The sequence below is a fragment of the Marmota flaviventris genome, chromosome 13 (genome assembly GCF_047511675.1).
Source record: "Marmota flaviventris isolate mMarFla1 chromosome 13, mMarFla1.hap1, whole genome shotgun sequence".
Taxonomy (NCBI): domain Eukaryota; kingdom Metazoa; phylum Chordata; class Mammalia; order Rodentia; family Sciuridae; genus Marmota; species Marmota flaviventris.
In genome coordinates, this window is record NC_092510.1 from 104,572,633 (window position 1) to 104,598,364 (window position 25,732).

The following is a 25,732-nucleotide window of genomic DNA, read 5'->3' on the forward strand; positions in this document are numbered from 1 at the left end:
TTGGGGCCTGTTGGAGGAGGCCCCGGGCTGCCTCTGCTGCCTGCTCTTTCAGTGTTATTGTTTGTAGTAGTACTTTGTAGCAGGTGCTGCTGTGGGAGGTGCTGATGGGTTAGGCTCCGCCTGGGCTCAAGCTGCCCTTCTCTCCACACAGAGGGCCTGCATTGACTTTGCCATCAGCGCCAAGCCCCTGACACGGTATATGCCCCAAAACAAGCAGTCGTTCCAGTATAAGACGTGGACGTTTGTGGTCTCCCCCCCCTTCGAGTACTTCATCATGGCCATGATAGCCCTCAACACAGTAGTGCTGATGATGAAGGTACGAAGCCCCATGCAGAGGAGGGGGTCAGTGCCCAGCTTGAGCCTGGGTGGGAGTGGATCTGCTTCCTTTTGGCACATGCCGGAGCTGCAGCTGCCTCTGTCCTGGCCAGCACAGGGTGCCTATGGGATGCTGTTCCTTTTGTGGTCTGGGAGCCAAGACAGTGAGAAGGCTCTGGGAGAACTCAAGAGAAACAAGGAGGGGTGGGCAGGTGTGGAGTTCTGGCTGCCTCCTGTGGCTGCCGAGCCCTCAGCCACTGGCACTCATTCCCGGCAGTTCTACGATGCGCCTTACGAGTATGAGCTGATGCTGAAGTGCCTGAACATGGTGTTCACCTCCATGTTCTCCCTGGAGTGTGTGCTGAAGATCATCGCCTTTGGGGTGCTGGTAGGTACCAGCCTTCTGGTGGCCTGCATGGTGGCTCCCTCTCTGTTAGGCAGCATTTGGGGCTCACAGTTTGGAGCTGGGAACTCCCCCAAGTCTCCAGAACTCGTGTGATTCTTTGGGGGCCCCAGGGAAGGGGCTGCTCCTACACTCTCAGCTGCCTGAATCTTGTCCTGGTCCTGGGTGCATGCCGGGTTGGGACCCGCCTCTCTCTACATATGGCTCTCAATTCTGCATCTGCCCGGGCTGGAGGTATCTACTCGTCACGGGCCTTCTCCTGGGATCTGTCACCCTTGCTTGCTTCTTGATCATGGACAGTGTGCCCGGTGGAGCCCTTGCCAGTCAGTGGCACTAACTGCCCTTCTTTTTCTCTAGAACTATTTCAGAGATGCCTGGAATGTCTTTGACTTTGTCACTGTGTTGGGAAGTATTACTGATATTTTGGTAACAGAGATTGCGGTAAGTGGCATTTCCTGCTTCCACCAGTGGGGCCCTCACATGGTTTCCTTCTAGAGGGTTCTCTCCTTCGTGCGTCTCCAGGTCCTGATGTATTTGTTCCCTCCTGAACCCCCCAGGATACCTGGGGCAGGGGAGGCTCCTTTCCGGAGGAGTACCTTGGGGATTGGGTGTTGTGGCAGTAGATGTTCTTTCTTGGAGGAGAAAGTGGCCCCAGATGTCTTCTGTGTTGGTGGCCTGAGGGTCACCTGGAACTCCATGGTATTACCTGATCAAGAAGACATGAATCTTTAGGTTTGTAGGTGTCTACTGCTAGTTGCATCTAGCAACTTGGTCTCAAAAGTATGTAAGCCGCATCCAATAAGAATTTATATTTAAGGCCTGGTGATGTGGCTCAAGCGGTAACGCGCTTGCCTGGCATGCGCGGGGCGCTGGGTTTGATCCTCAGTACCATATAAAAATAAAAATAAAAAAAAAGATGTTGTGTCCACCGAAAACTGAAAAATAAATATTAAAAAATTCTGTCAAAAAAAAAAGAATTTCTATTTAAAAATCAGGTTTGTGCCACGTATATGTATATGTGCACATAGTCTCTACCTGGAGATGTTCCTATCAAACACTTACGGATTGTATCTAAAAGTGATCAGTGTTGGGACGTAAATTCACCTCAACAGATTCCAAACTCTTGAATCATAAAGTACCATTTTTTATAGTGTCATGAGTTATTGGAAACAAAATGGCAGAAAATCTCATTGATTTGGCCCCAGATTGAATTCTCTGGGAGCAAACTCTGAAATGAGGATTCATGTAAAAGTTACTTCTTAAAAGAAGAACCAGTAGAGGGGCTGAGAAAATGGCTGGGAAAGAGGAAGAGGACCAGCGTTGCCACATCTGGAGCCAAATCTTCTGGGAGATGATTGGGGTTACCCCTCTTGAGAGGTCCCTGAAGGGAAAAGGAGCTGCATGGGGCTAAGTGTCATCCTCGGGCACCCCCCCACTCCCCAAGAATACCACCTGCAGGTGACACAGACTCTGGCATTGGCAGTCACTGGCCGCATCGTCACAGGATTGTGCTGGAAAGCAGGCTCCTGTGGTCCCCCTCTGCTCTGCCCTTGCTCATTGGGTGTACTGTGCATTCTTGAGATGGTGCTAGTCACAGCCTGTGGGAGACTGGGTAGGGCTCCCTGCTGTGTGGACCTCTGCAGAGGGGATGTCTTCATCTCTGCATCACTACTTCCAGAGCCCCTGACCTATAGCTGGTCTTCTGTTGCTCTGGTGGGTAGCATGATGAGGGGTCCCAGACTCTGAATAGCCAAGACCCTGCTTGGCATCCTTTGTCTGGATATGGCTGTGTAATGGTCCAGTCATAGTTAAGATCGGCCAGAGGAGCATCCAAGAAGGCCCCAGGGAACTTCTGATTCCCAGACAGATCTTCCCTCCCCTACTGTTAGGCAGCCTCTCTGCTCTCATGGTGAGCAGGGATGGATACCTGGGCAGTAAGGGCTCTGCACTGCCTGAGGACCCCTGTCAATGTGCTGCACAATGGGCACTGACTGTGGCTAGCCCAGTTCTGCTGAGAGGATCTTGGCCATCATGGCTGCTCCCTTCAGAGATCCACCGTGTGTGCATTGGGACTAGTGAGGGCAGAGACTGGCTAACATCAGCTTGTCCAACACTGGTCTTCAGTGGCCTGTGCTTTGGTGGGCAGCTGTGTGTGGTATAGTGCCCAGCACACCATGCCCCTCTCAGGGCTCATCTGTTTGTCTTCTCCACACTTGACCAGCCTCTCCCTCTGCTGGGACCCTGTCATCCTAAGCAGGATGACCTCTTTGTCCACACTGCCTCACCAGTCTCTCAGAGGCTGTCACTGGGTGGGGCCCTAGTGAGGTAGTGCAGGCCTGTGGACATGGGCAGTGCCAGAGCCTCCTGGTGCTGTCTCTCTGGGAGCCAGCCAGCTGGTGGTACTTGGGTCTTACACATAGGTCTTTCCCAGCATCTTCCTGTATCTTCTGTGCCCCACTCAGGTTTGTCCAAGGACAGGTGTCCACAGTTCTGTTGCTAATCTGGCCAGTGAGCAACTCCCGGGGCTCTTCCCGAGAGTCTGCTTCCAGAGAAGGTTCAACCCTGTAATCCAAATGCAACTCATTAGGAATTGTTCCCAGGAGTACCTGGTAAGGAGGGGGAGGAAGGCAGCGTCAAGGAATTCCAAGGCACAGTGCTGGCCTTCCTCCATGGGACCCCAGGTAGTGTGGCCCTCACTTCAGTGTTGTCCCAGCCAGGCAGGAGTATACAGCTGTGTGCCTCCGTCTGCTGAGAAGGTTCTGGCAGCTGCAGGGGCCTGGGCATCCAGAGTCAGGCTTTCTGCATGAGAAAGCATGGGGATCCAGTGTGGCATAAGTAGCAGAGATCAGAGGGGTGTGGCTGCAACAATAGTGTGCAAAGACACTTCCCAGCGAGTCATGGATCAAAATGGAGTAATGATGTGAATTCAAAATACATCCAACAGAAAACAGTGAGAATACCATACAGTAAAGCTCATGAGACACAGCCTGGCAGCACAGTTGGTCCTCAGCATCTGTGGGTCCTACCTCCAACCAACAGATTCAACCAACCACAGATGAAAGATATTTGAAAAAAAATTGCATCTGTACTGAACATGGGCCAACTTTCTTCCTGCCATTATTCCCTGAGCAAAGCAGTATAGTGACAGTTTACAGAGCATTTTCATTATCTTAGTTGTTTGAAGTCATCTAGAAATGATTTAAAGAATACAGAGGTATGTGCATAGGTTATATGCAAATACTGTACCATATTATATAAGGGACTTGAGTCTCTGGGATGCTCCGAAGACCGATCTGCATAGTAACTGAGAATGACTGTACTTGGAAAGGACTTCTAACTCCTAAATGCTTATATTCTAATTAATGAGTTGGACATTAATATAAGTTAGAAAAAGAAGAGCAGAGGGGCTGAGGTTGTGGCTCAGTGGTAGAGCACTTGCCTAGCACATGTGAGGCACTGGGTTTAATCCTCAGGATCACATAAAAATAAATAAATAAAATAAAGATATTGGTCCATCTACAGCTAAAAAAAAGAAAAAGAACAGAATAAGTTTGAATAAAGTACACGAAAATATAAGAATAGAAATTAAGAAGGGGCCATGGCTGGGGTAGAGCTTAGTGGTAGAGCACTTGTCTAGCACATGTGAAGCCCTGGGTTCAAGTCTCTGTACTGAAAAGTGAAAGCAAAATGAACAACAACAACAAAAACCCCACAGAATTAAAGAGAAAAGAAACACACAGAAGAGAATCAGTGAAGTGTGTGTTCTTGGAAGACTTAGAAGTTGACATACTCTGGCTGGTCACCCAAAGAGAAGAAGGTCATTAAGTGGAAGGTGGGGTGAGTGGTGGCTGCAGACGCAGGGGAGGGAGACACCCAGATTGCTCCAAATCACTTCTGCTAGTGTGTTTACAGACTTAGGTACATGAATAATTACTAGAAAAATACAAGTGATCAAATCTGACAGAGATGAGATAAAACCCTAAGTGGTCCTTTATCGCAGCAAGAAAGCCACTGAGTCCAAAAACAATCTTCCCATAAAGAAAACACCTTGCTCTGATGGTCTTGTACATGAGGTTTCTATCTAAAATACAAGGAATGATTATTTCCTGTCTTAGACAATTTTTTCTAGAGACTAGAAAAAGAATTAACATTTCCTAACTAATTATATATGCCTAATATTAGCTCAATACCATTATCTAAGAAATAATATCACAATCCACACTTACTTATTAATGAGAGATGCAAAATCGTAATCAGTATGTAAGCAGCCTAAATCTAATAGTGTTCAGAAAAGAAAATATGAGTCAGGCTTATTCCAGGAATTCAAGGTTCAACTTGGAAAAGCTATTACAGTAATTCACATTAACGTATCAAAGGAGACTATTAATGTGATTGTCTCATGGATTCAGAAAAGATCTCCAATAAAATTCAAATTTTAGTCATGATAAATGTTATTAGCAATCAGGAATTAGTGACTTCATAAAGGATAGCTACAAAGAATCCTACGCACACATTATGTCATGGTGAAATTTGGAAAGAATTCCTTTCGAAGTCAGGAAACACCATGCTTTTTCTGCTGTCCGTCTTCCTCCAGGCTGAGCTTCAGGCCCGACCAGCAGTAGACTGCCTGTTGCCTCAGGAGGACGTCAGCTCCCTGATGCGTAGCACAGCACCTGCTGCTCTGTAGGTCTCCCGTGGGGGCTTACTGAATGAGTAGGACAAATAAATAAACAAATATGTAAGGGCTAGGAGGGAGTGAGCACAGTTGTCAGCCATGTCCAGGGGGTGGGGGGTCTAAAACCGACTGGCACGTGCTGGAGCATTCGACTGGCCAGAGCACGGTTGCAGAGGGTAGATTACTCAGTCAGCATTCCTGACAGAAACCTAATAAAATCTGCACAAAATCTTTATGCAGAAAATTGCTGGACTTTATTGAAAGGCATTAAAGAAGGCTTAAATAGATGGAGTTGAATTAATGGCTGTCAATTTCACAGAATTTTGATTCCCTCAAATTGATTTGTAGATTTCATGCAATCCCAATAAAAATACCAATGTTTTTGTTTTTCTGTTTATTTACTCTGGAATTTTACAAGCTGCTTCTGAAATGAGAAAGAGAAACAGTCTCAAACAGGATATTTAAGGCCATCAACTGGGTTGTTTGGGTGGTGCCAGAGGGAGTCTGCTCCTCCTGCTGAGACTAGCTGTAGAGCTGGGGTGATGAGGACACGCAGTGTTGGCTCAGGGAAGGCTGAGCAAGAGGGGGGTCAGCCTCAGGTCAGAACTCTCCTGTGTACGGGGTGGTGTAGGACGGCACTGACTCTGCTGCCGTCCTCGTGAGGGTCACTGGAGGTTAGCATGGATGAGGCCAGAGATCATTCCAAGTCAGTTTCAGGTGAACGAAGGACTTTGTTAACAAGAAGCTGGAAGCTCTGTCCGATCTCTTGTTCATACGCACGGGGTCTGTGCCAGCTGGGTGTGTGAGGGAGGACAGGAGGTGCAGCTGAGCCAACTGAGCAAGGGGAGGTGGCCGCGGAGGGCAGAGGAAGGCTGTGCATCAGTGCGCCTTGGCTTCTCTGTTGGGAGAGTTTGGAAGGTCTGAGGAAGAGGAATGATGCGACCTGGTGGTCAAGACACAGCGTTGCCTGCTCGGTGGGAAGGGAGCAGTGGCAGTGGACCTGTTAGGGCACTCTCTGTTGGGACCTCCTTGAAGCACAGCCTGACGTGTGAGTTGGGTGCAAGCCTGTTGTCTGGGAGGTGATCCTGGGGGCAGTGGTAGGGAATGGTGAAATGAGGAGGGGCACAGTGGCTGCCAACAGAAGGCGCGTTATCCAGAAGGTCACCTGGGACATCTGGAGCTCAGTCACACTGGGGCTCTGACCATGTGGAAAGGGCTGTTCCCTCCATGGGGTGCTGGGGCTCAGTCACAGCTGAAGGCTTGCAGGGGAGGGCAGAGAATGTTAGACCCATGACCCCTTTGGCCTGGCCTGGAAAAGCCCTCAGGAGAGAGGTGCCGATTTGGGGTGTTGGCCTAAGGTGTGAGGCCTGGGGGCCTTGCCGCAGAGCATTCCTGCTGGGAGTCAGGCTGTGGGGCAGGGAGCTATTGAACTCTGGCTGCGTCTCTAGTAGGGCAGCAGCCAGACCTGATGTGGGTATGTAGGACAAGGCAAGAGTGACATTGAACTGTGGCCTGAGTACTTGGAAAAATGGGCTGCTTGAATTGAAATGGGAAAGAGTATGGGCTGAGTGGGTTTGTGATGAAGTTCAGGTGCAACTTGGGCATGTTAGGTCTGGGGCTTCTGTGAGACTCCCCAGAGGGTTGTACAGAGGGCCCGGAATTTGGGAGCGAGTTCAGACTAGCGGTATGAAGTTCGGATCCTAAGCATATAAAATGGAGTCAGACCCACAAGACAGGAGGAGGTTGGTATATGGGATGAGTAGCTGAGCCCTGGGACACCCCCATCATTTAGAGCCTGGGGCGGTGAGCAGGAGCATATACCAGGGGCAGAGGCTAGTGTCCAGAATATGCACAGCTTTTCTGCAAGTTGATTGGAAAAACAAAAACAACTAAATTTTGAGCAGAAGGTACAATTGGGCATTTTACAGAGTAGAAAACATAAGTAGCCAATTAACACGGGAAAAGATGCTCAACTTTACTAATATAATAATAGGAGAAATATAGACTGAAATGACATGGCAATGCCATTTCACATCTGCTGGTTGTCAGAGTTTGCAAATGCTGACAGTGCCTAGTGTTGCCAAGGATGTGAAGTGCCCAGAGCTCTCCAAGCCAGCTGGTGAGGTCTCAATGGGGGCCACCTCTTTGAAAAGTTTGCAGTAGCATCAAGTTGGTGATGTGCACCTCTGCCTCCGTGTCTTCAGATAGACATCACAACATCTGTTTGTGATAACTGCCGCTGAGCCAGCAGCCAAGCACCCAGATGTGTAGAGAGAGTGTCAGCAGCACAAGGCAATGAAGACTGAGGAGACGGTGAGATTACTGCAGGCACGGGACTGATGGCTAGGGTGATACGGATGCTTCTGGGAGGCAGTGTCTGCTCACTGTCAGCCACGTTTGCACAGCTGCCACTGTGAGGCTGAGAACTAGCAGATGTGGGGTGCATTTAGGGTCTATGAAAGAACTGCAAGGACAAGTAATTATTGACCAGGATTAAGGCCAGCTGCTTCATCCAGAGGGCAGGAAGGAAGCAGGAGGGCATCACAGTGACAGGAGCCATCTGCTTTTCAGCTGTGTGATAAATATATGGATATTTGGTTTACTGTTCTTTAAAGTATTTAGACATATTATTTTGTTTATGTGGTATATTTCATGGTTTTCAACAGTTAATTATGTGAGTATTCTAAGCAAAGAGGCTGAAATCTTCCATTTAAAAAGAAAACCAAGGGCAGTGGTCGTAGCTCAGTGGTAGAGCGCTAGCCTGGCACGTGTGAGGCACTGGGTTTAATCCTTAACACCACATAAAAATAAATTAATTGATTAAATAAAGGTAGAAAAATACAATAATATTAAAAATAAATAACATTTAAAAATAAATAAAAAAGTAAACCAAGGTTGCTTTGCTTTACCAGCTCCTGGTGGGGTGGCTTTCCTGGGGGCTGCCCCATCACTGTGTGCATCCCCCCAGAAGCATCACATTCAGTGCAGTTTCTGAAGACCAGGCTGGCTGAGTCCCTGGGACCTGTGGGGCTTCTTGGAAACAGGAATATTTGTTTCCCCAGCTAAAGTGATCCAACAGCCCCAAGTTGGAAGGGCAACTTCAGGGTTTCTGACCAGACTCCTGATAGATGAGAAGGCATAAGAGGGGGTGGGCAGGGATGCTGGCTGACATCACAGGTGCACAGAGGCCTCCTGCAGTGTAGGCCACCGAAATGACCCCCGCATGCTGTCCCTCAGCTGCTGGATAGGCCAGGGAGGCCTGTAAGCTGTCAGGCCTCACTTAAAGCAAGCCCTTGGCAGGCTGGTGGGAGAGGGAGAAGCTGCCCTGAGTGAACACTTATCTACCCTTTGGCTGCCATGGCTGTTGGAGCTTTGGTCATTGGCCTTCTCTGCCTGGAGGAGAACAGATGAAAGGGCAGCCATCACATGGACCGGGGGTGTTCTGTTTGTTTATTTGTTTGTTTTTCATTTGGAGCCACGTCATATATTTACTTTGCAAATGCACTTTTTTTTCTTAGGCAAAAATATGAGTGTCAGTTTTGATCCCCAATTTAAAAATCAAAATAAATCCATAGTCTTAGCAAGGATCCCTGGAGAAAGGGCTCCAAACTCACATAAAACTGACATTGATTTCTTTGCCTGGAAATAAAAATGAACTATTGTCTGTGAGTCATCTTTGGATTTGCATTAAAACAAGAATGCAAATAGAGCTGCAGTCTCATAACCTACAGATCTCAAAATATGTTTGATTTCATGCATTTCAAGAAACATATGCAGTTTACAAAATCCTGAAGTTTTCTAGTTAAGTATTCAGAGTTTAAGTTTTTGCTTGTGTTTATGACTCATTTTCTCTTTTGTTTCCTGTTTTTGTTCTTGATTTACCTTAACCTACCTGCTGACTCACGCCACCCAACCAACATACAATGCGAAAACCCATGTCTCCGTCTGTATGTTGCGCGCCTGCTGCTCAAACCACCCCAATTTGTAAATAATACGCAAATACCCATCCATGAAAACATCACATATAGGAAACGGTTGGTTTGTGACTTTAAACAGTTTTACGAGTCCTCGCTCTGCCTGCTCTTCTTTTCTCTCTGTTTCTGGGGCTCCTACCTGCTGCCCTCTGAGGCGTGAGCTGGATTCTGCTGTACTTTCTCACCTCTGGCCTCCCATGCACTCTCCCCTACCCCTGGGGTCCAGCAGGGGCTTCAGAGGGCCTCCAGGAGCTGTTGGAATCTGGGCCCTTGCCAAGGAGGGCAAGTGGAACTTTCTGGGATGGGGGGTAAGTGCCCAGGGCAGAAGTTCCTGCTGAGACTGGCATGACTCAGGAGGTTTGGCCTGACGAGGTTGGCCCTGGTCCCTGGGAGTCTGTGGTTTCTGTTGCACTCTCACCTCCTCTCTTCAGTGTCCCTATCATGCCAACGCACAGCATAGGTTTGGTTTGCCCAGGTGGCCTTGGTGAAGTCCCCTGTTGCATCTGTCCTTCCTGGATAAGCCCTTCCTTAGGGAGTTGGGCCAGGGGCACTGGGCTCATGGGAAGTTTGGAGATTTGGACTCTGAATCAGAGAGGGTCATTTGGGGCCTGAGTAGGAAGGTCTCTGCCCCAGCAGACAGAGAGGCTCAGGGATCCCAACTCTAGATTATCACTGGAGTGTGTGCACACTGTTGGCCAAGCTCTTGCAGTATACAGGTGCAACTGAGGCCTCCCTCCAAGTCTTCAGAAGTTTTTTTTTTTTTAATATTTTTTGATGTAGGTGGACATGACATCTTCATTTTATTTATTTTTTTATGTGACGCAGAGGATCAAACCCAGTGCCTCACACATGCTAGGCAAGCACTCTACCACTGAGCTACAGCCCCAGCCCTCTTCAGTGGTTTTGAGAGAATAAGGGTGTTTGGTAGCAATTAGCTTTAGCTGTGGCTGTGAAAATTCATCCAAAGGAGCAGATCTTTGAGGTTTCTGTGCAGAAACTGAATGTTGCACAGGGTTCTACATCTAAAGTAGAAAGCTTGCGTTTTGAGAAAATGGCATTGAATGCTGCGGAAATGCCTAGCCACATCCTCTGCACAGCCTCCAGCTCAGGCCAGGCAGTGGCCACCTGTCTCTCTCCTCCTTGTCCTGGCCTTCATGACTGGTGGACGTGGGGAGTATGTGTATGTGCACATTTCCTCTCCTTTGCACAATCAGCCCACGTTAGTGGAACTAAGAGAGCAGTTTGGTTATGATAGCAGGACCTCATCCTGTGGTGTGGTGTGTGGTCATCAGGTATCCATGGGTCTGACTGAATTCCCTGGAGGCCTTCAGGAGTAAGGCCTCCCTCTCTTGTGACTGGCTAGAAGCATGGTGGCCTTGGATGTAGACGCTAGTCATGGCTGGGTCAGCCAGGTTGGCTTTGTGGGACAGTGTCCTTACAAAGGTCACTAGACTTCCGAATTTCTTTCCTCAGTTGTCCCTTGCCACCTGGGCATTGATGTCCCTAGTGTTGCCAGGTTGTGGGCAAGGAGACTGAGATGGAAGGGCGAGACCAGTGTTCCCTCGTCTTACTGTGGGTGCACAGGCTGAGTGAGGTTGCAAAAAGGGTAGCTTTGAAGTGGGCGTAGCATTTCTTGTGCAGCAGAAACCATGGGTCTTGGGAGGAAGGGCAGGCCATGTCTAACTTCAGGGCGGCTGAGGCCAGAGGTGGCAGTGCACGGCACACAGCCCTGTCTTGCTGTCCCCCGCTGTCCTGCATGCAGTTAGCATGGTGGTCCCCAGCCCATCACTCTGCTTGGGCATCTGTGACTGTTATCATCTGCCTTCACAACTCTCCAGGGCTGCCTGTCTGTCTGCACTCACCCTCCCCCAGCACTTGCAGGAGCCCAGAGAGAAGCCTAGGAGCAGGGATGGAGAACTGGTCTCCACTACAGCAGCTGAGTGGGGCTGAGTGTCACCGGCCCTTTGTCTGCCCTCTCATATTCTGCCCCTTCTTTGTTACCAGGAGTCTGTATTCCTCCCACATTTTCAGGAATTCTCCTGAGTGCCACTGCCCAGCCACAGACTGCTTTGCGCTGGACAGGCCTTGCATTGTTAAGATCCTTGCTTCTCCAGACTTATTTGAGTAGGGGGTTTCAGAAGGAGCCCCCACTGGTGACTGTCTATGTCCTTGGGGTCTGAAGTGGTCAGTGGGCAGTTATTTCCATTGTGTGTACCACTGAGATTCTATCTCCTCAGCCTGAATTGGTGGGGAGCTGCAGGCTTAGCTGTGCACCCTGCAGGGCATGCCTCGAGTCCCACTCCCACCCTCTTGCTGATGTGGACAAGGTCCACATCACCCTTATGCCCACTGATCCCACCTTTAGGACTCAGCATTCTGCCTGAGAGCCAGAACCTCCCGTGACTGTCTGTTTCCAGCCTGCAGAGAAACTCAGAGATCCTGCCACCCTGGTGGGAGCCACAGGCAAGGCAGAAGTGTCCCTTGAGAGTGGGTCCCTGGAAGTAAGTGTGAGCCCATCCCTCCACCTCCCTTGTTGTGATAGGCAGCCCTTGAGTGCTGCCGGGCTTTCCCTGTTTCTGCGTTTGCATGTGCTCTCCTGCTGCTGCTGTCTCATTCAACATCTGTGTTCTCTTTTCTCTTTATTTGATGACTGAATCTTGGCAACACAAATGTGTCTGAGCCTGAGCTGCTTGTATATTTAAAAATACCAGAGTGTCAGGAAGCTGCTCTCAGGCTGTGTGCAGGTACCTGGTCCCCAAGTAGACAAACATACAGTGCCTGGCTCTACAGGAACCCCCACCTATGCACGGACACCTCCCCAGAGCCACCCTCTTCTGAAAAGGCTTGCCAATAGTCCAGGGTGTCTGGGGCCGGGGATTCCTCACTCCCAGGTAAACTTTGGAGTCTGGGGTTGATCGGTTTGTCTCTGTGATTAGTTTTGAGCCCTTGGGTGAGGGCGCAGTACCAAGTATCCTGGTTCTCGGCAGCAGAGACCTGGGGTGAGAGCAGCAGAGTGACTGCACCTGTCCCTTTCATAAGTGTCAGCAGCTCCTGGAGCAGTCCCCCAGAGCCCAGTGGGTCCCAGTAGAAATGGCTGGGGCTGGTAGGGAGGAGCGCGGCCACCAAGCCCAGGCAGGGGGGGTCCCTTCAGGGGTGCCCACTGGAGAACCATCATGCCCAGCACCTGGACAGCTTGGCTGGCTGTGTCCCATGAGAGGTGGTCACTGTTGGAGTCCCACAGGTGATCCTACCCCACCTGGCAGCAAGGAGCCACTTTGGAGAGCTCCTTCTCTGTGTCTCCCTGTCAGGGTGGCCCTAGAATAGGGGATGTCTCTGATTTGCTGCATGAAGCGTAACTTGCAACAATAAGCTTTCCTTTTGGAAGGTTTTCTGGTGGCCAGTTACTGCTTAGACTGAGTAGTGACTTTATTTCAATTTCTTTTTAACCACTTTGGGGCCACAGGGACTTGTGGAGAGGTTGTGGGGTGTAGGTTGCCCTTTTGGGGGGCAATTTCCAAAGATGAGAGGGCATCCCTCTTCTCTACAGAACAACTTCATCAACCTCAGCTTCCTTCGCCTCTTCAGAGCTGCGCGGCTCGTCAAGCTGCTGCGCCAGGGCTACACCATCCGCATCCTGCTGTGGACCTTCGTCCAGTCCTTCAAGGTGAAGCAGGCGCCAGGGGCAGGACAGGGCAGGGCGGGGCAGGGCAGGGCAGGGCAGGGCAGGGCAGCTCCCTCCAGGGCTGTCATCCTCCTCCTCTGTCATGATTCCCTGACCCCCAGAGTTCCCCCCTTCTTTGGAAGGGTGTGTGCACCATTGTCCTTTTGCAGTTTATAAATACAGTTTGAGTGACCACAGGTTATCTCCTCAATGCCCACAAAACCATTGAGATCGGTTTTATGACCCCAGTTTATAGATGAAGAAACAGGGCCTGTCACTTGGAGGGTGGGCCTGGAGCTGGGCTAGGCTGAGGTCTGTGTGGCCGTGGAGAGGTAGAGGACCTGACCTGCCCATGTGTCTGCAGGCGCTGCCCTATGTGTGCCTCCTCATTGCCATGCTGTTCTTCATCTACGCCATCATCGGCATGCAGGTGGGTGCTGCTTGCCCTGACAGGGCTGGATGCAGAGCTCTCGTCCACTTGGGCCACTGGGAATGTGTTGTGGTCCTTAAATGGTAACAGTAATAAACTGACACATAGTGAGCCTCTGCTGTGAGTCGGACACTGGTGTGAGAAGCGAGACAGCTGTTTTCAGACACTGTTGCTTGGAGGGTGTCCAGGCACTCCCAGGAGGGGCAGTCTAGCCGTCCATCCACTCCTTTCTCTCTGGGAAAGTGCACTGCCATGTTTCTGAGGTTTGGGTGGCCTTCAGGTACAACTGGGGCATTGGAGACATCTGTATGGTGTGGAGTGGCTGCTGGCCAGTCTGAAGGTGCCCCTTCCACTCCTTAGTGGAGATCACATGCTCCTGAGGAGCCTCAGATCAGGTCCTCAATGATCTCAGTCTGTGTGATTTAAGTTGTTTGATTTCCCAAGAATACTTTGTCAGTTATTTGGGGGAAAAAATACTTAAATATGTAAAGCAGTGTCCTGCTATAACCCATGGTCATCTGGCCCCTCCCAGCAGTGGGGAGGAGAGTGAACTGAGTGTAAAGTTAGTGTGGGAGGTGCCAGTATCCAAGTCTTTAATTCACAGGCTGAAATGTTCTCTTGATTTAGAGTTTGCTGAGATTTGATGTTTTTTAAAGCAAACACACCTACACACACACACACACACACACACACTTGCTTTAGTTTTTGGATGTATAAGAACATGCATGTTACTGATCTTTGTGGAAATGTAATAGTTTATCAATTTTCAGCCAAATTTTAAGCTGAAGATGGTTCTTGATTCATTTGCATTCTTACCCTGAAAAAAAACCAGTTATAATAGATAAAAATCCCATTGCACCATTTGCACAAATGTTTTAAAAGAATTTTTCCAGTGATATAGCTGGGTGTACACATACCTATGATTCCACTACTCAGGAGGCTAAAGCAGGAGGATCACAAGTTTGAGACAACTTAGTGAGACCCTGTCTCAAAATAAAAATTAAAAAGGGCTAAGGGAGTAGCTCAGTGGCAGAGAACTCCTGGTTCAATCCCCAGTACTGAAAAAAGAAAAAAAAAAAAAAGGAATATTTCCAGTGATTTCTCAGAGCTTTTGCCAGTATATTAGTATGATTCCTGCTTTGGAACTGTTGATAAGTGAGCTACCTGAAACACTTCCTGTCTTGGGCATAGCACATTCGGGCCCCATTCCCATTCATCAGACCTGCATCTAGAAACAGGCTCAGAGCTCCTGGAGTCTGGCTCATGCTGAGCCATGGAACTGGGGTGTGACCAGCTGTCTCATGTGGGGCCCCCCAGATTGCACGCATTCCCTCTCTTGCCTGGTCTACCCACTGTGGCTCTGGGAATCCTGCAGCATCAACATGCTGCTATTCTCCATTTTAGGTGTTTGGAAACATTGCCTTGGACGACGACACCAGCATCAACCGGCACAATAACTTCCGCACATTCTTACAAGCCCTGATGCTGCTGTTCAGGTATGTTGTGTGGTCACATTGATGTCCACTCTGCTCAGGATGGAGGACGGTGGGTCTCACCATGGGGACCACTCTCTTCTAACCCTCAAACCATGCTGCTTTTCCTTAGAGGGCTTTTCCAGTCCTTCCCTCTCTACTCTTCCAGAGGCTCTTGGAAGTCTGCCCTGGCCTCAGGACAGACTGGTAAGAAGCCCCTGAGGGAGGAACCTGGGAGCTCTGAGCCAGGCCTGCCTGCCTTGTCCTTGCTGTGTGGTTGACAGCCAGAAGGCTCCCAGGAGGCCGCACCCTATTAGGACAGGGAATGCCTGCAGGGTTGTGCAGTGAGCTGGCCCCAGCTTCCACAGCTAGAAGCAGTATTGGTGATGGGATGGGTGAGAAAGGGAGAGGCAGGTGCAGAGGGGGAGACTGCTGCTGCTCAGGGCCCAAGGAGCTCTGCTGGCCAGAACTTCTGGTCTTGACACACCTCCCTTACGCCAAAGAGTAAGCAAGAGTCAAAAGGTGTCATGTGGGAGCATGGAGGTGGAACCTGGAGACCCTGGGAACAAGCTTTGGGCCTGCACAGGCCTCTTTGGCAGGGGTGTGTTCAGAAGCAGCTCAAGCCCAGATGCTGTCCTGGGTGGAGCACTCTCTATGACTGGGCCCTGGCTGTCCTGGTCTGGGTGTAGACTTGAGGGCTGGGGGAAGGGTGAATGTGTTTCACTGCCTCCTGCGTCTCCCTCGTTTTTCCAGGACAGGAAAGGAACTCTTTAGGGACTTATGGGGTGGGTGCTGACATCAGACCTTCCAGAGAGCTCCTTCATGCAGAGGCAGGGCTGCTTCAGGGCCCCTGTTTGCTGCACCGCCTGGGGAACATTCTGGCTCTTGTTTCTTGCATAAGATAGACAGGCATCCTCAGGCTCATTCTTTCTCAGATCATATTGATTCTCCGAGCTTCAGCACTTACATTAGATTTATTTCTTCATTTATTATTGCTCTTCCCCACGCCACAAAGATTTGAGGCCACCCTCTGAGTCTGCCTTAGGCCTATGTTTTCCAAGATTTCTGTTTCCCTGAACTTTGCATCACAAGGGGGTGCTTCCATCACTTGGATTAGCATAGGCCCATTGACTAGAGGAAACCCCCACCCCTGGCATCATTGGTGGGCACTGGTGCTGGCTGTGTGTTCTGCAGAGTCCCAAGTGGCTGCTCAGGGCAGGGTGTCCTCCAGGGATTCTGGGCACAGAGAGTGGTGTGCAAGTGGACTGAGGAGGGCTGAGGGCTGAGGGTGGGAGAAGATCAGGTTTCAGGTCCCTGGGGCTGAGCTCAGCTATGTGGGTTTGGTCTTCATGAGGAGTGAGGGAGCATGGGAAGGTCTGAAAGAAGTGACAACTTCAGGCCTGCACCTTGTGGCCCCGCATGGCACCTGGAAGGGTGCTGCTGTGAGGCACCAGGTGGAAACAGAGCTGCTCTTTCTGAAGGAGCCTGAGCTGATGGATAGAATATGAAGGGAGGAGGCAGGGATGATTCAGTTGCTTTGGCCTGAGTGGCTGGAAAGGTAGCCGTTCTAGAAGCTGCTGCTTCTAGAAACAAGGGTAAGAATGGCCTGTGTTTGGGATGAGACTATGTTGTGTCCTCCAAGGAGTGCTCACTGTGCACTGGATTACTCTCCTCGACTGATGACCAGTTCGGAAACATAATGGCAAAGGCTCCATGTACAGGGGCCCAGCGAGGGCTCCCCTTGGCCCAGCTCTCCTGGGGACTTGGCCCCTACCTTCTGGGATGGCCAGGGCTCTGGTGTCACTGGAGGTTTGCCCTCCAGGCCTCCTATTATGGGCTCACAGCTCTGTTCTTCTTTTCAGGAGTGCCACGGGGGAGGCCTGGCATGAAATCATGCTGTCTTGTCTGAGCAACCGGGCCTGTGACCCAGATGCCAATGCCAGTGAGTGTGGGAGTGACTTTGCCTACTTCTACTTCGTGTCCTTCATCTTCCTTTGCTCCTTCCTGGTGAGTCCTGATCACTGTGCCCCTGTCTGTCTGCTCAGGCTAGCTCAGGGCCCTGCATCTCCTGTTGGCCACTGACTTTGACCCCTGCCACACTGTAAGCTGATGCGGTGGTGAGGCCTTTGCTCCTTGAGAGCAACAGCCTCTTCAGCCTAGGAAGGACCCACTTGAAGACAAGTTCTAGTGGCCCTGCCTGACTTCCACGAAAGGGTTGCATTTCAGGGGGCAGCTGCCCCTCAGTGTCCAGTGTCTTGGAAGGTTCACTGTAGTGGTGGGAGGTGAAGAAGCAGCCCCTCAGCCAGCATGCCTGGCGCAATGAGCCAGGTGGGAGAAATGGCAGGCTGGTCTAAGGAGGGTGGATCTTACTCTAGGCTTGCGGAAGCCTTGGAGCAAGAGTGCAACAAGGTCTACTTCCTGTTCTGCAGCTTGGCTTCTGTGTGGCTGTGAGGAGGGGGCTATAGTGTGAACATGGAGGTGAGCGGGCTGAAGTGACCTAGAGAAGGGCATGAGGGACTACATGGTGGTGCTACATTTTAAGGCAGAGTTGGCCTGATGGAAAAAGAGATAAGAAAGCTACACCCTGGGATTCCCTGGTGATGGGTGAGGCGCTGCCCCTCTGAGATAAAGTGTGGAGAGCTGCAGGTATGACCGCTGGGCTGGAGAATGGAAGGAGTTACCATCAGTTTTCTGGGTATCTGTGTGAGTGGAGGATGCTCTCTGGGTCCCACTTTAGTGCAGCCCAGCAATCTATGTGTGGCTTAAGCATCACTTGAATGCTGTTTTAAAGAGCAGATTCCCAGGGGCCCCAGACTTACTGTATCAGGATCTCTGGAAGAGGGATCCAGGAATCTTGAGTTTAAACAAACTCTTGGTGCTGAATTTTGAGCAGTCAGGAGTGCTAGATGCCGCAGTCTGGCTGGGCACAATTCACCAGCCACTTGTCAAGCAGAAACGAACTTTATTTTTAGAACACACACACCACCGCATGACAGGAGCTCTTCAGGAATTCCCTCAGAGCCCAACTGCCACCACTGGCTTCCAGTGAGCCTCTCAACCCCCCACTCCTCCCGCTCTTGAGGCCGACTGGCTGGGTCGCGTGGGCGGAGCCAAAAGAGTCCCCTAATGAGCAGCTCGTCGTCTGAAAGGGCGGGGAAACAGCCCAGTGAGCATCACCGCAGAGGAGCCAATCAGCTGGAAGTTTGCTGGGCCGCTTGGGCTGTGGCTCTCAGCAGCTAGATCCAGGGGCTGAGGAGCTGTCAGTGAGGCAGGTGGAGAGCCAGGAGAGAGCAGCACCCCGGAGGCCCAAGGAAGAAAGTGTCTCTTGAGGGAGAATAGCCCACCCCACAAAGTGCTGTTGGAAAGTAAAGTGAGAGAAGGACTAAGAAAGAATGGCAGAGGCCCCTGGTGACTCTTGCGAGGACAGTTGGTATAGGCATGGTGGGAACAAAACCCTTTTGGTGGATTCGACTAAAAATGGAGGTGAGGGGCATAGAAGGGAACAGCAGCTCTTCCCAGCAGCAGATGGTGCCAGGAAGCGTCAGATCTGCGGCCATAGCCTGTGAGCAGGGCTAATGTGACCTGTGCTTTTCTCAACCATGTCCACTCCTTAGAGCCTTAAGTAGAGAATTGAATTTTCCAGATTCAGGCTTTCCAAGACAAGTATAAGGAGGAGAGAAGGGTACATATGAGTCATAGAGCTGAACATGGTCAAAGCTGGGGACAGGAAGGTGAGGGCAGGAACCTAGATTAGAGGTTTTCATGTGGACAAAGCAGCCTTGGGATGCAGATGTTAGAGCAAGTGAGTTGGAATGACATGGGACATGTGAAGCCAAGACGGGGCGGGGGGGGGGGGCAGTGATGGTGCCCTTGTTGATAGTCCTTGGTAATGACCAAGCTGGGTATCCACATATAAAACTATGAAGTAGGACCCCTACTTCACTCCATATACAAAGTTAACTCAGTTGATCAAAGAACTAAATAGAAGAGCTGAAACAATGACAGTACTTAATAGGAGATAAGTTTTAAAGACTTCAGAATTGACAATGGATTCTTAGATTTGACATCAAAATCATGAGCAAAAAAAGAAAACACAGATTATTTATTTATGCTTATTGGAAGAAAATATTTGCAAATCACACATCTGATAAGGGGTCAATATTCAGCACATATAAAGAACTCTTATAGCTCAACAACAAAAAGACAAAACAGAAAATTTAAAAATGGGCAAAGAAGATATACAAATGACCAGAAGTCACATGAAGAGATGGTCAACATCTTTGGTTATAAGGGAAACAAATCAGAACCCAAATGAGATACTACTTCACACCCACTATGATAGCTATAATAATATTTTTTTTAAAAAAAACAGAAGAATAACAAGTGTCAGCAGGATATAGCAGCTGTGGAAAAGTCTGGCAATTCACAAAAAAATGAAGATTAAAATTGCCATGTGACCCAGTGATTCCACTCCTAGGCATATAACCAAGATAAATGAAAAGGTATGCCCACACAGGGGCTGGGGTTGTGGCTCAGTGGTAGAGCACTCGCTCACCTAGCACGTGCGAGGCCCTGGGTTCAATCCTCAGCACCACATATAAATAAATAAATAAATAAATAAAATAAAGGTATTGTGTCCAACTACAACCAAAAAAATAAATATTAAAAAAGGGTATGCCCACACAGAAACTTACATATGAGTGTTTACAGCAAGATTGATGATGTTAGCCACAAATGTCTGTCAGTGGATGGAGGAATGTGGTATATGCCTATAATGGACTATTCTTTGGCTATAAAATTAAATGATGTACTGATACATGCTACTATATGAATGAGCATCAAAAACATCACATTGATAAAAAGAAGAAAGATGTTGTTGGGGTTTTTAGCCCCCCCCATTCCCTCCTGACCTGTGGGAGAGATTAGGGGAGCACGCCCTGACCAGGACTGGCCAAGTCTCCGGAGGACAATGAGACGCAGGACAATGAGACGCGCGCCAGGGAGAGTAGTCAAAGCAGGATCTCATTTATTGAGAAAACACACACAGCTAATATAATGTACAGGAGCCAGTCAGGGTAAAGGTCAGCAGGGTGGGGAGAATTTACATCTACACCCATCCTGAGGGCAGAGGGGTTCTGAGCCTATCCTAGAGGTGGCCCGATTCTTCATCACAACCCACGGCCATGCCTTCTGGCTAATCGCTAGGTGCTCTCTTAGCCACAGGTGGCCCCAGGACTGAGAAGTGGGTAGCAGCCAGCAGGTTAAGTTTCCTCTTTTCTGATGCAACATGCCCCACGTTACATCATGCCCTTCAGATGTAAAAGCTCACATGTTCAGTTTCTCCATGGCTTGGAATTCTAGCAACAGTGAAGTGGGTGGCAGTGGCAACTCACTGAACTTCAGTGTTGGAAAGTCAGAGACTCCTAGAGACCCAGAAATGGGTACTTTGGACAGAGGAGAGGAAGGAATACCTTGGATCCAGGTCTGTGGCAGCTCTGGTTCACTACAGAGGGGAGGGAGAACATAGAGAAACACAATGGAAAAATTTCTCATGGAAAATCTGTAAAACAGAAAAGCAGTCTGAACTTAGCTGAACCAGAGCCTGCTCAGGGAGTGGGTATTTGAAAACTCCTCCGTGTTTCTTGACTGGTAAACAGAGAGCTGAGGTGGAGCCATCTTGAGGAGGTCACACTGGAACTTATTGGGGCAACCTGGGAGATCATAGCAAATATTGCCTTGCTGTCTTGGCGAGCACCTACCACGTAGTCTAGGGCAGCTCTAGCAGAATGTGATTGAAACAGGTACAGAGGAGATTTGTGCCCAAAGGGGTTCAAGTGGGATATGGATGGGAGTGTAACTTGCTTTCTTTTTGAGCTGGTGGCTCAGGTGACCAGCTGAAGAAGGTTAGAGAAGTGAACAGGTGAGTGCCATTCACTCAGAGACTGAGCCTGGGAAGGCAGCATTTGGGAGTGGTGGGGTGTGCAAGGCCTGTGGATCAGTGGCTACTCTGCCCATGAGTAGAATTCTCAGGAAGCCCCCGAGTTTCAGATGCTGAGCAGAGACTGGCACCTGCCTGTTCCTAGGAGTGTGCAGATCCAATCTCTCCAATGCAGACACCACTCAACAAAGTCCCAGACATCTGATCAGAGCTAATCGTCCCCGCACCAGAACTCCCCACGTAGAACTCTGTTGCAGCCCACCCCCAGGAGTGCGTCCGTCTGTCTTCCACACAGAACTCCAGTGATAGCACTTTGCACTCTGTCCTACCTTGTACTGGTGAGAAGGGAAGCTGGGAACTTCTCAGCCCGCTTCAGGCTTAGGCCGCTCCAGCTGGCAGCTCTGTGAGCAACACCAAAGGAGGAAGGGGCCAACAACCCCAGCCCTTGCATGCGCTACCCTCCCCCCGACCCCCCTCTTCCATCTGTCTGTCTGTCCCCCTCACCCCCAGTACTTGGACCAAGAAGAAATAGAAAGAAAGATAGTTGGGCATAACCAGGGACCATCCATCCATGAGGACAGTTTTGACAATCTTAGTGAAGAGTCCTTTCATTTTTCATTAGGAGTCTTTTTTCCTTCCTTTGCTGGGAGTGGTGGTGGTGGTGGTGGTGGTGGTGGTGTTCTTTCCATGCTGATTGGTTTGTGGATGTACACATATACATCTTTGTTCCTATTTTCTCAGTTTTTACTCTTTTAAAACTTAATTTTGTTCTTTGAGGCTTAGGCTTTTTTGTTTGTTTTGTTCTTTTTTTGGTTTTTCTTGTTACTCTTTTTCTCCTCCCTCTAACAGCCAGATCATCTTGGTTTTTCCTTACTTCTCTATATTTCCTTCTTCTTTAAAGCTATTACTTACCATGTATCTTCTGTTTTCTCTGTTCGCATTTTGAACATTTTACTTTCATATCCCATTTTCTTTTCTCTTATTTTTTTTTTTACAAATTTTTAGAACTATTTGGTTTGTATATTTGGTCTCTGTCCCCACCATTCATGTTGTTGCAGTTATTAGTACTATGAACGGTGTATTTGGCACCTGTTGTTTAGTGCCAGATCTAATTCATGGCTATTTGTTGTTATTATTGTCAGTTGCAGACCCACCACTCCTGTTTTTGTGGTAAATTAGTGTTGTTGATGTCATGTTAGGCACTGAGGATTGATTTTAATGCTGTACATTGTTCACTGCTATGGTTGCTGTTGTTTTTCTCTTTTCTATGAAGTGCTAGGGATCCACTGGGACACCACAAGTTCATGGATAGAGACCCTGCTGCCAAGCTACACTCACAACCCAGCCAAGAGACAGCATACCCTGCTCAACACATAAACCAGCCACACTCAAACTTCAATAATGCTTTAATATAAAGAATGAGGGGACAGAAACTCCAAACCAACAACCAGGCCCCAAGTAGGAACAGTTAGGGGGTAGGAATCACGTCTTTCACATGGATATTCACTCCTACAGTAAAAACAAAGAGAAATAACAAAGACTGTGGATGCCCCATGTCTGAGGAGTGTCAGTCTAGGTTGCTCCCAGACCCCTTTAAGACACACAGAGTTCTCAAGTGTGGAAGGGCGACCACTGAAGGTCTGTGCCACACACCCTGCTTTATGCAACACAACTGCCTGACCTATAAGAAGGACCTTGCTCTTGTGAGACCTGCGGGGAAAGTGGGAGCCTCAAGTTCTGACACAATGCTCACTGTATGAAAATACACTGACCATCACCCAAGAACTAGCAGGAAAACTGTACGAGGAAAAACCCACTTGGAAATTCATTGAAAATCTCACAATAATCAGGTATCCCAGAACACTTCACCAAGAAAAGGCTATGCCCTAAAAGGGCCTATACATGATAGTGGAAGATGAATCTATCCCAGTAGATACGCAATGTGTTGTATCAACACTTTAGCCCGCAGCCAGGGCAGACAGTGAACGGTTCCGTCAGGCGGGAAAATTCTCAGGGAGTTTGAATTAAAGACGCAGACACACAGTTTTACCTGGAAACCAGCTCCAGGACAGCCCCTGGAGCTCTCGGCCTCAAGCTCCCCCGAGGGAAGCGAGGTTTTATAGGAGAGGCTAGGAGAGAGCGCGAGCACGCTAGGAGAGGGCTTTTACTGGGGAACTAAAAATTCTGGGGAAAATCCCATCCAATGAAGGTCAATGGGGGGCAGTGGTGCAAGGTCAGACGAGGTGATTGGATCCCTAGGATAGTGGTGAGACACACCTCTACATGGAAACTTCTCGAACCCAAGGAAGGTGGGAAAAACTCTGTCATGTTTCTGCAACTGAGCACCTCACACCCAGCCAGGGAGGAAACTCAGTCACATGCAAGGATGGTCTCCCACACAACTCAGTAACACTAAAAATATGAAAAAATATAGTAGCACAACATCTCATAATGTTCATGATTCTTCAGCAACTGACTCCAGAGATATTGAAGTGGATGCAATAAGGACAAGGGGCTGGGGCCGTGGCTCAGTGGTAGAGCATCTGCCTAGCATGTGCGAGGCACTGGGTTAGATTCTCAGCACCACATAGAAATAAATAAAAGTCCATTGACAACAACAACGAAGAATTCAAACTTGTGATTATAAAAATGACCAATGACTTCCAAGGGAACAAAGAAAAACAACTCAATGAATTAAGGAAGTCAATATAAGATATGAATGAAAAATTCAAAAGGAGATAGAGATGTTGAAAACAAACAAACAGAAATCTTGGAAATGAAAGGTACCATAAATCAAATAAAAAGTTCAGTTGATAGTCTGTAAAAGAGTAGCCCAGACTGAAGACAGAATCTCGGGGCTGGAAGACACAGTGGTCTTCCTCAAACATTCAGACAGCATTAAAGAAAAGAAAATAAGTAACCATGACCAGAATATGCAAGAAATCTTAGACATAAATACCAAATTTAAGAATACAAAGAGTGTTGTGAGGGCTGGGGATGTGGGTCAAGCGGTAGCGTGCTTGCCTGGCATGCGTGCGGCCTGGGTTTGATCCTCAGCACCACATACAATAAAGATGTTGTGTCCTCCGAAAACTAAAAAAAAATAAATAAATAAATATTAAAATTCCCTCTCTCTCTTTAAAAAAAAAAAAAAGAGTGTTGTGAGATGCAGACTAACGGCATGGATAACCTCTTCAGGGAAATAATAACAGAAAATTTCCAAATCTTGGGAAGGAGGTAGACATTCAGATACAGGAAGCATTCAAAACCTCAAATAGACGAAATCAAAAGAGAACCTCTCCATGACTCATTATAGTTAAAATGCATAACATACAGAGCAAGGATAGAATTTTTAAAGCCTCTAGAGAAATATGTTAGGTCACATTTATAGGCAAGCCAGTCAGAATCCCTTTTCATTTCTCTACACAAACTTTAAAATCCAGGAGAAAATGGAATGATGTGTTCCAAGCTCTGAAAGAAGTAACTGTCAACCAAGATTGCTATATCCAGCAAAGCTACCCTTTAGGATCAAAGAAGGAATAGAAACCTTCCAAGATAAACAGAAACTAAAACAATTCATGACTGTCATAACTATTAAGCTGATACTACAGAAAGTGCTTAAAGACATGCTGTACACAGAAGAAATAAAAACCAAATCACAGAGCTCTCAAATGGAAAAATAGCATTTGAAAAGTAGCCAAGCAAATGAGAAATAGAACCAAATTAAACATTAGAAATATAAGTGGCAGGAAGTAATAAACATCTATCTTAATATCAAATATAAAGGGTCTAAACTCTCCAACTAAAGACACAGGCTGGAAGAATGGATTAGAAAACAAGACCCAACTATATGTTGTGTGTAAGAGATTCACCTTACAGGCAAAAACAGCCACAGGTAGAAAGTAAAAAGATGAAAAATTATATTCCACAAAAATGGACCCTGAAAACAAGCAGGAGTAACTACTCTCATATCTGACAAAGCAGACTTCAAGTCAAAATAATCTGAAGAGATAAAGAGAATTTCAATCCAACAAGAAAATATATAACAATATTAAATATTTATACCCCAAATGTTGGTGCACCTAATCACATAAAATAGATACCACTCAACATAAAGACTCAGATAGACCCCAGTACTAGGTGATTTCAACATGTGTTTCTCACCAATAGATAAATCATCCAGACATAAACTCAGTAAAGACTCTTTGGCTCTAAAAACATATAAATCAAAAGGACTTAACACACATCTGTGGAATATTTTACTCAATAACAGCCAAATTCACTTTCTTCTCAGCTGCTTATGGAACCCTATCCAAAACTGACCATATTTCAGGGCACAAAGCCATCTTAACAAATACATAAAAATTGTATAATTCCATTCATCTTATCAGGTCATAATGGAATGCAATTAGAAATCAATACCAAGAAAAAATTACAGAAACCATAAAAACATGGAGATTAAACAATGAATGAGTGATAGAAGAAATCAGGAGAGAAATTTTTATCTTAGAACCAAATGAGAATAGTGATACAATATACCAGAACCCCTGGGACACTGTGAAGACGGGTATAAGAGGAAAGTCTATAGCTATGAGTGCCTGCCCACGTAAGAAAAGGAACTTACTTCCACATCACAAAGGCTATCTATGACCGACCCAAGCCAACTCCACAGTGAGTGGGGAAAGCCGAAAGCATTCCCTATATTTATCGATGGATCCAAGAAAATAAGAATGTGAAGAGAGAATATATAGAATGGGAGAAAATCTATGCTAGCTACTCATCTGACAGAAGATTAATATCCAGAATATACAAAGAACTCAAAAAGCTTAACACCAAAGGAAAAAAAATTAATAAATGGGCCAAT

General features: G+C 48.0%; 1 protein-coding gene across 1 annotated transcript in view; it reads left to right on the plus strand.

Moving 5' to 3' along the window:
• Positions 1–25,732, plus strand: part of Cacna1b (calcium voltage-gated channel subunit alpha1 B) — a 188,234-nt gene that overhangs the window by 130,229 nt on the left and 32,273 nt on the right. The window contains exons 29-35 of the mRNA XM_071601213.1: positions 152–316; positions 593–703; positions 1,076–1,159; positions 12,915–13,031; positions 13,393–13,458; positions 14,863–14,954; positions 16,793–16,937. Of these exons, the coding sequence (XP_071457314.1) occupies positions 152–316; positions 593–703; positions 1,076–1,159; positions 12,915–13,031; positions 13,393–13,458; positions 14,863–14,954; positions 16,793–16,937 (780 nt within the window). The remainder of the gene's footprint in view (positions 1–151; positions 317–592; positions 704–1,075; positions 1,160–12,914; positions 13,032–13,392; positions 13,459–14,862; positions 14,955–16,792; positions 16,938–25,732) is intronic.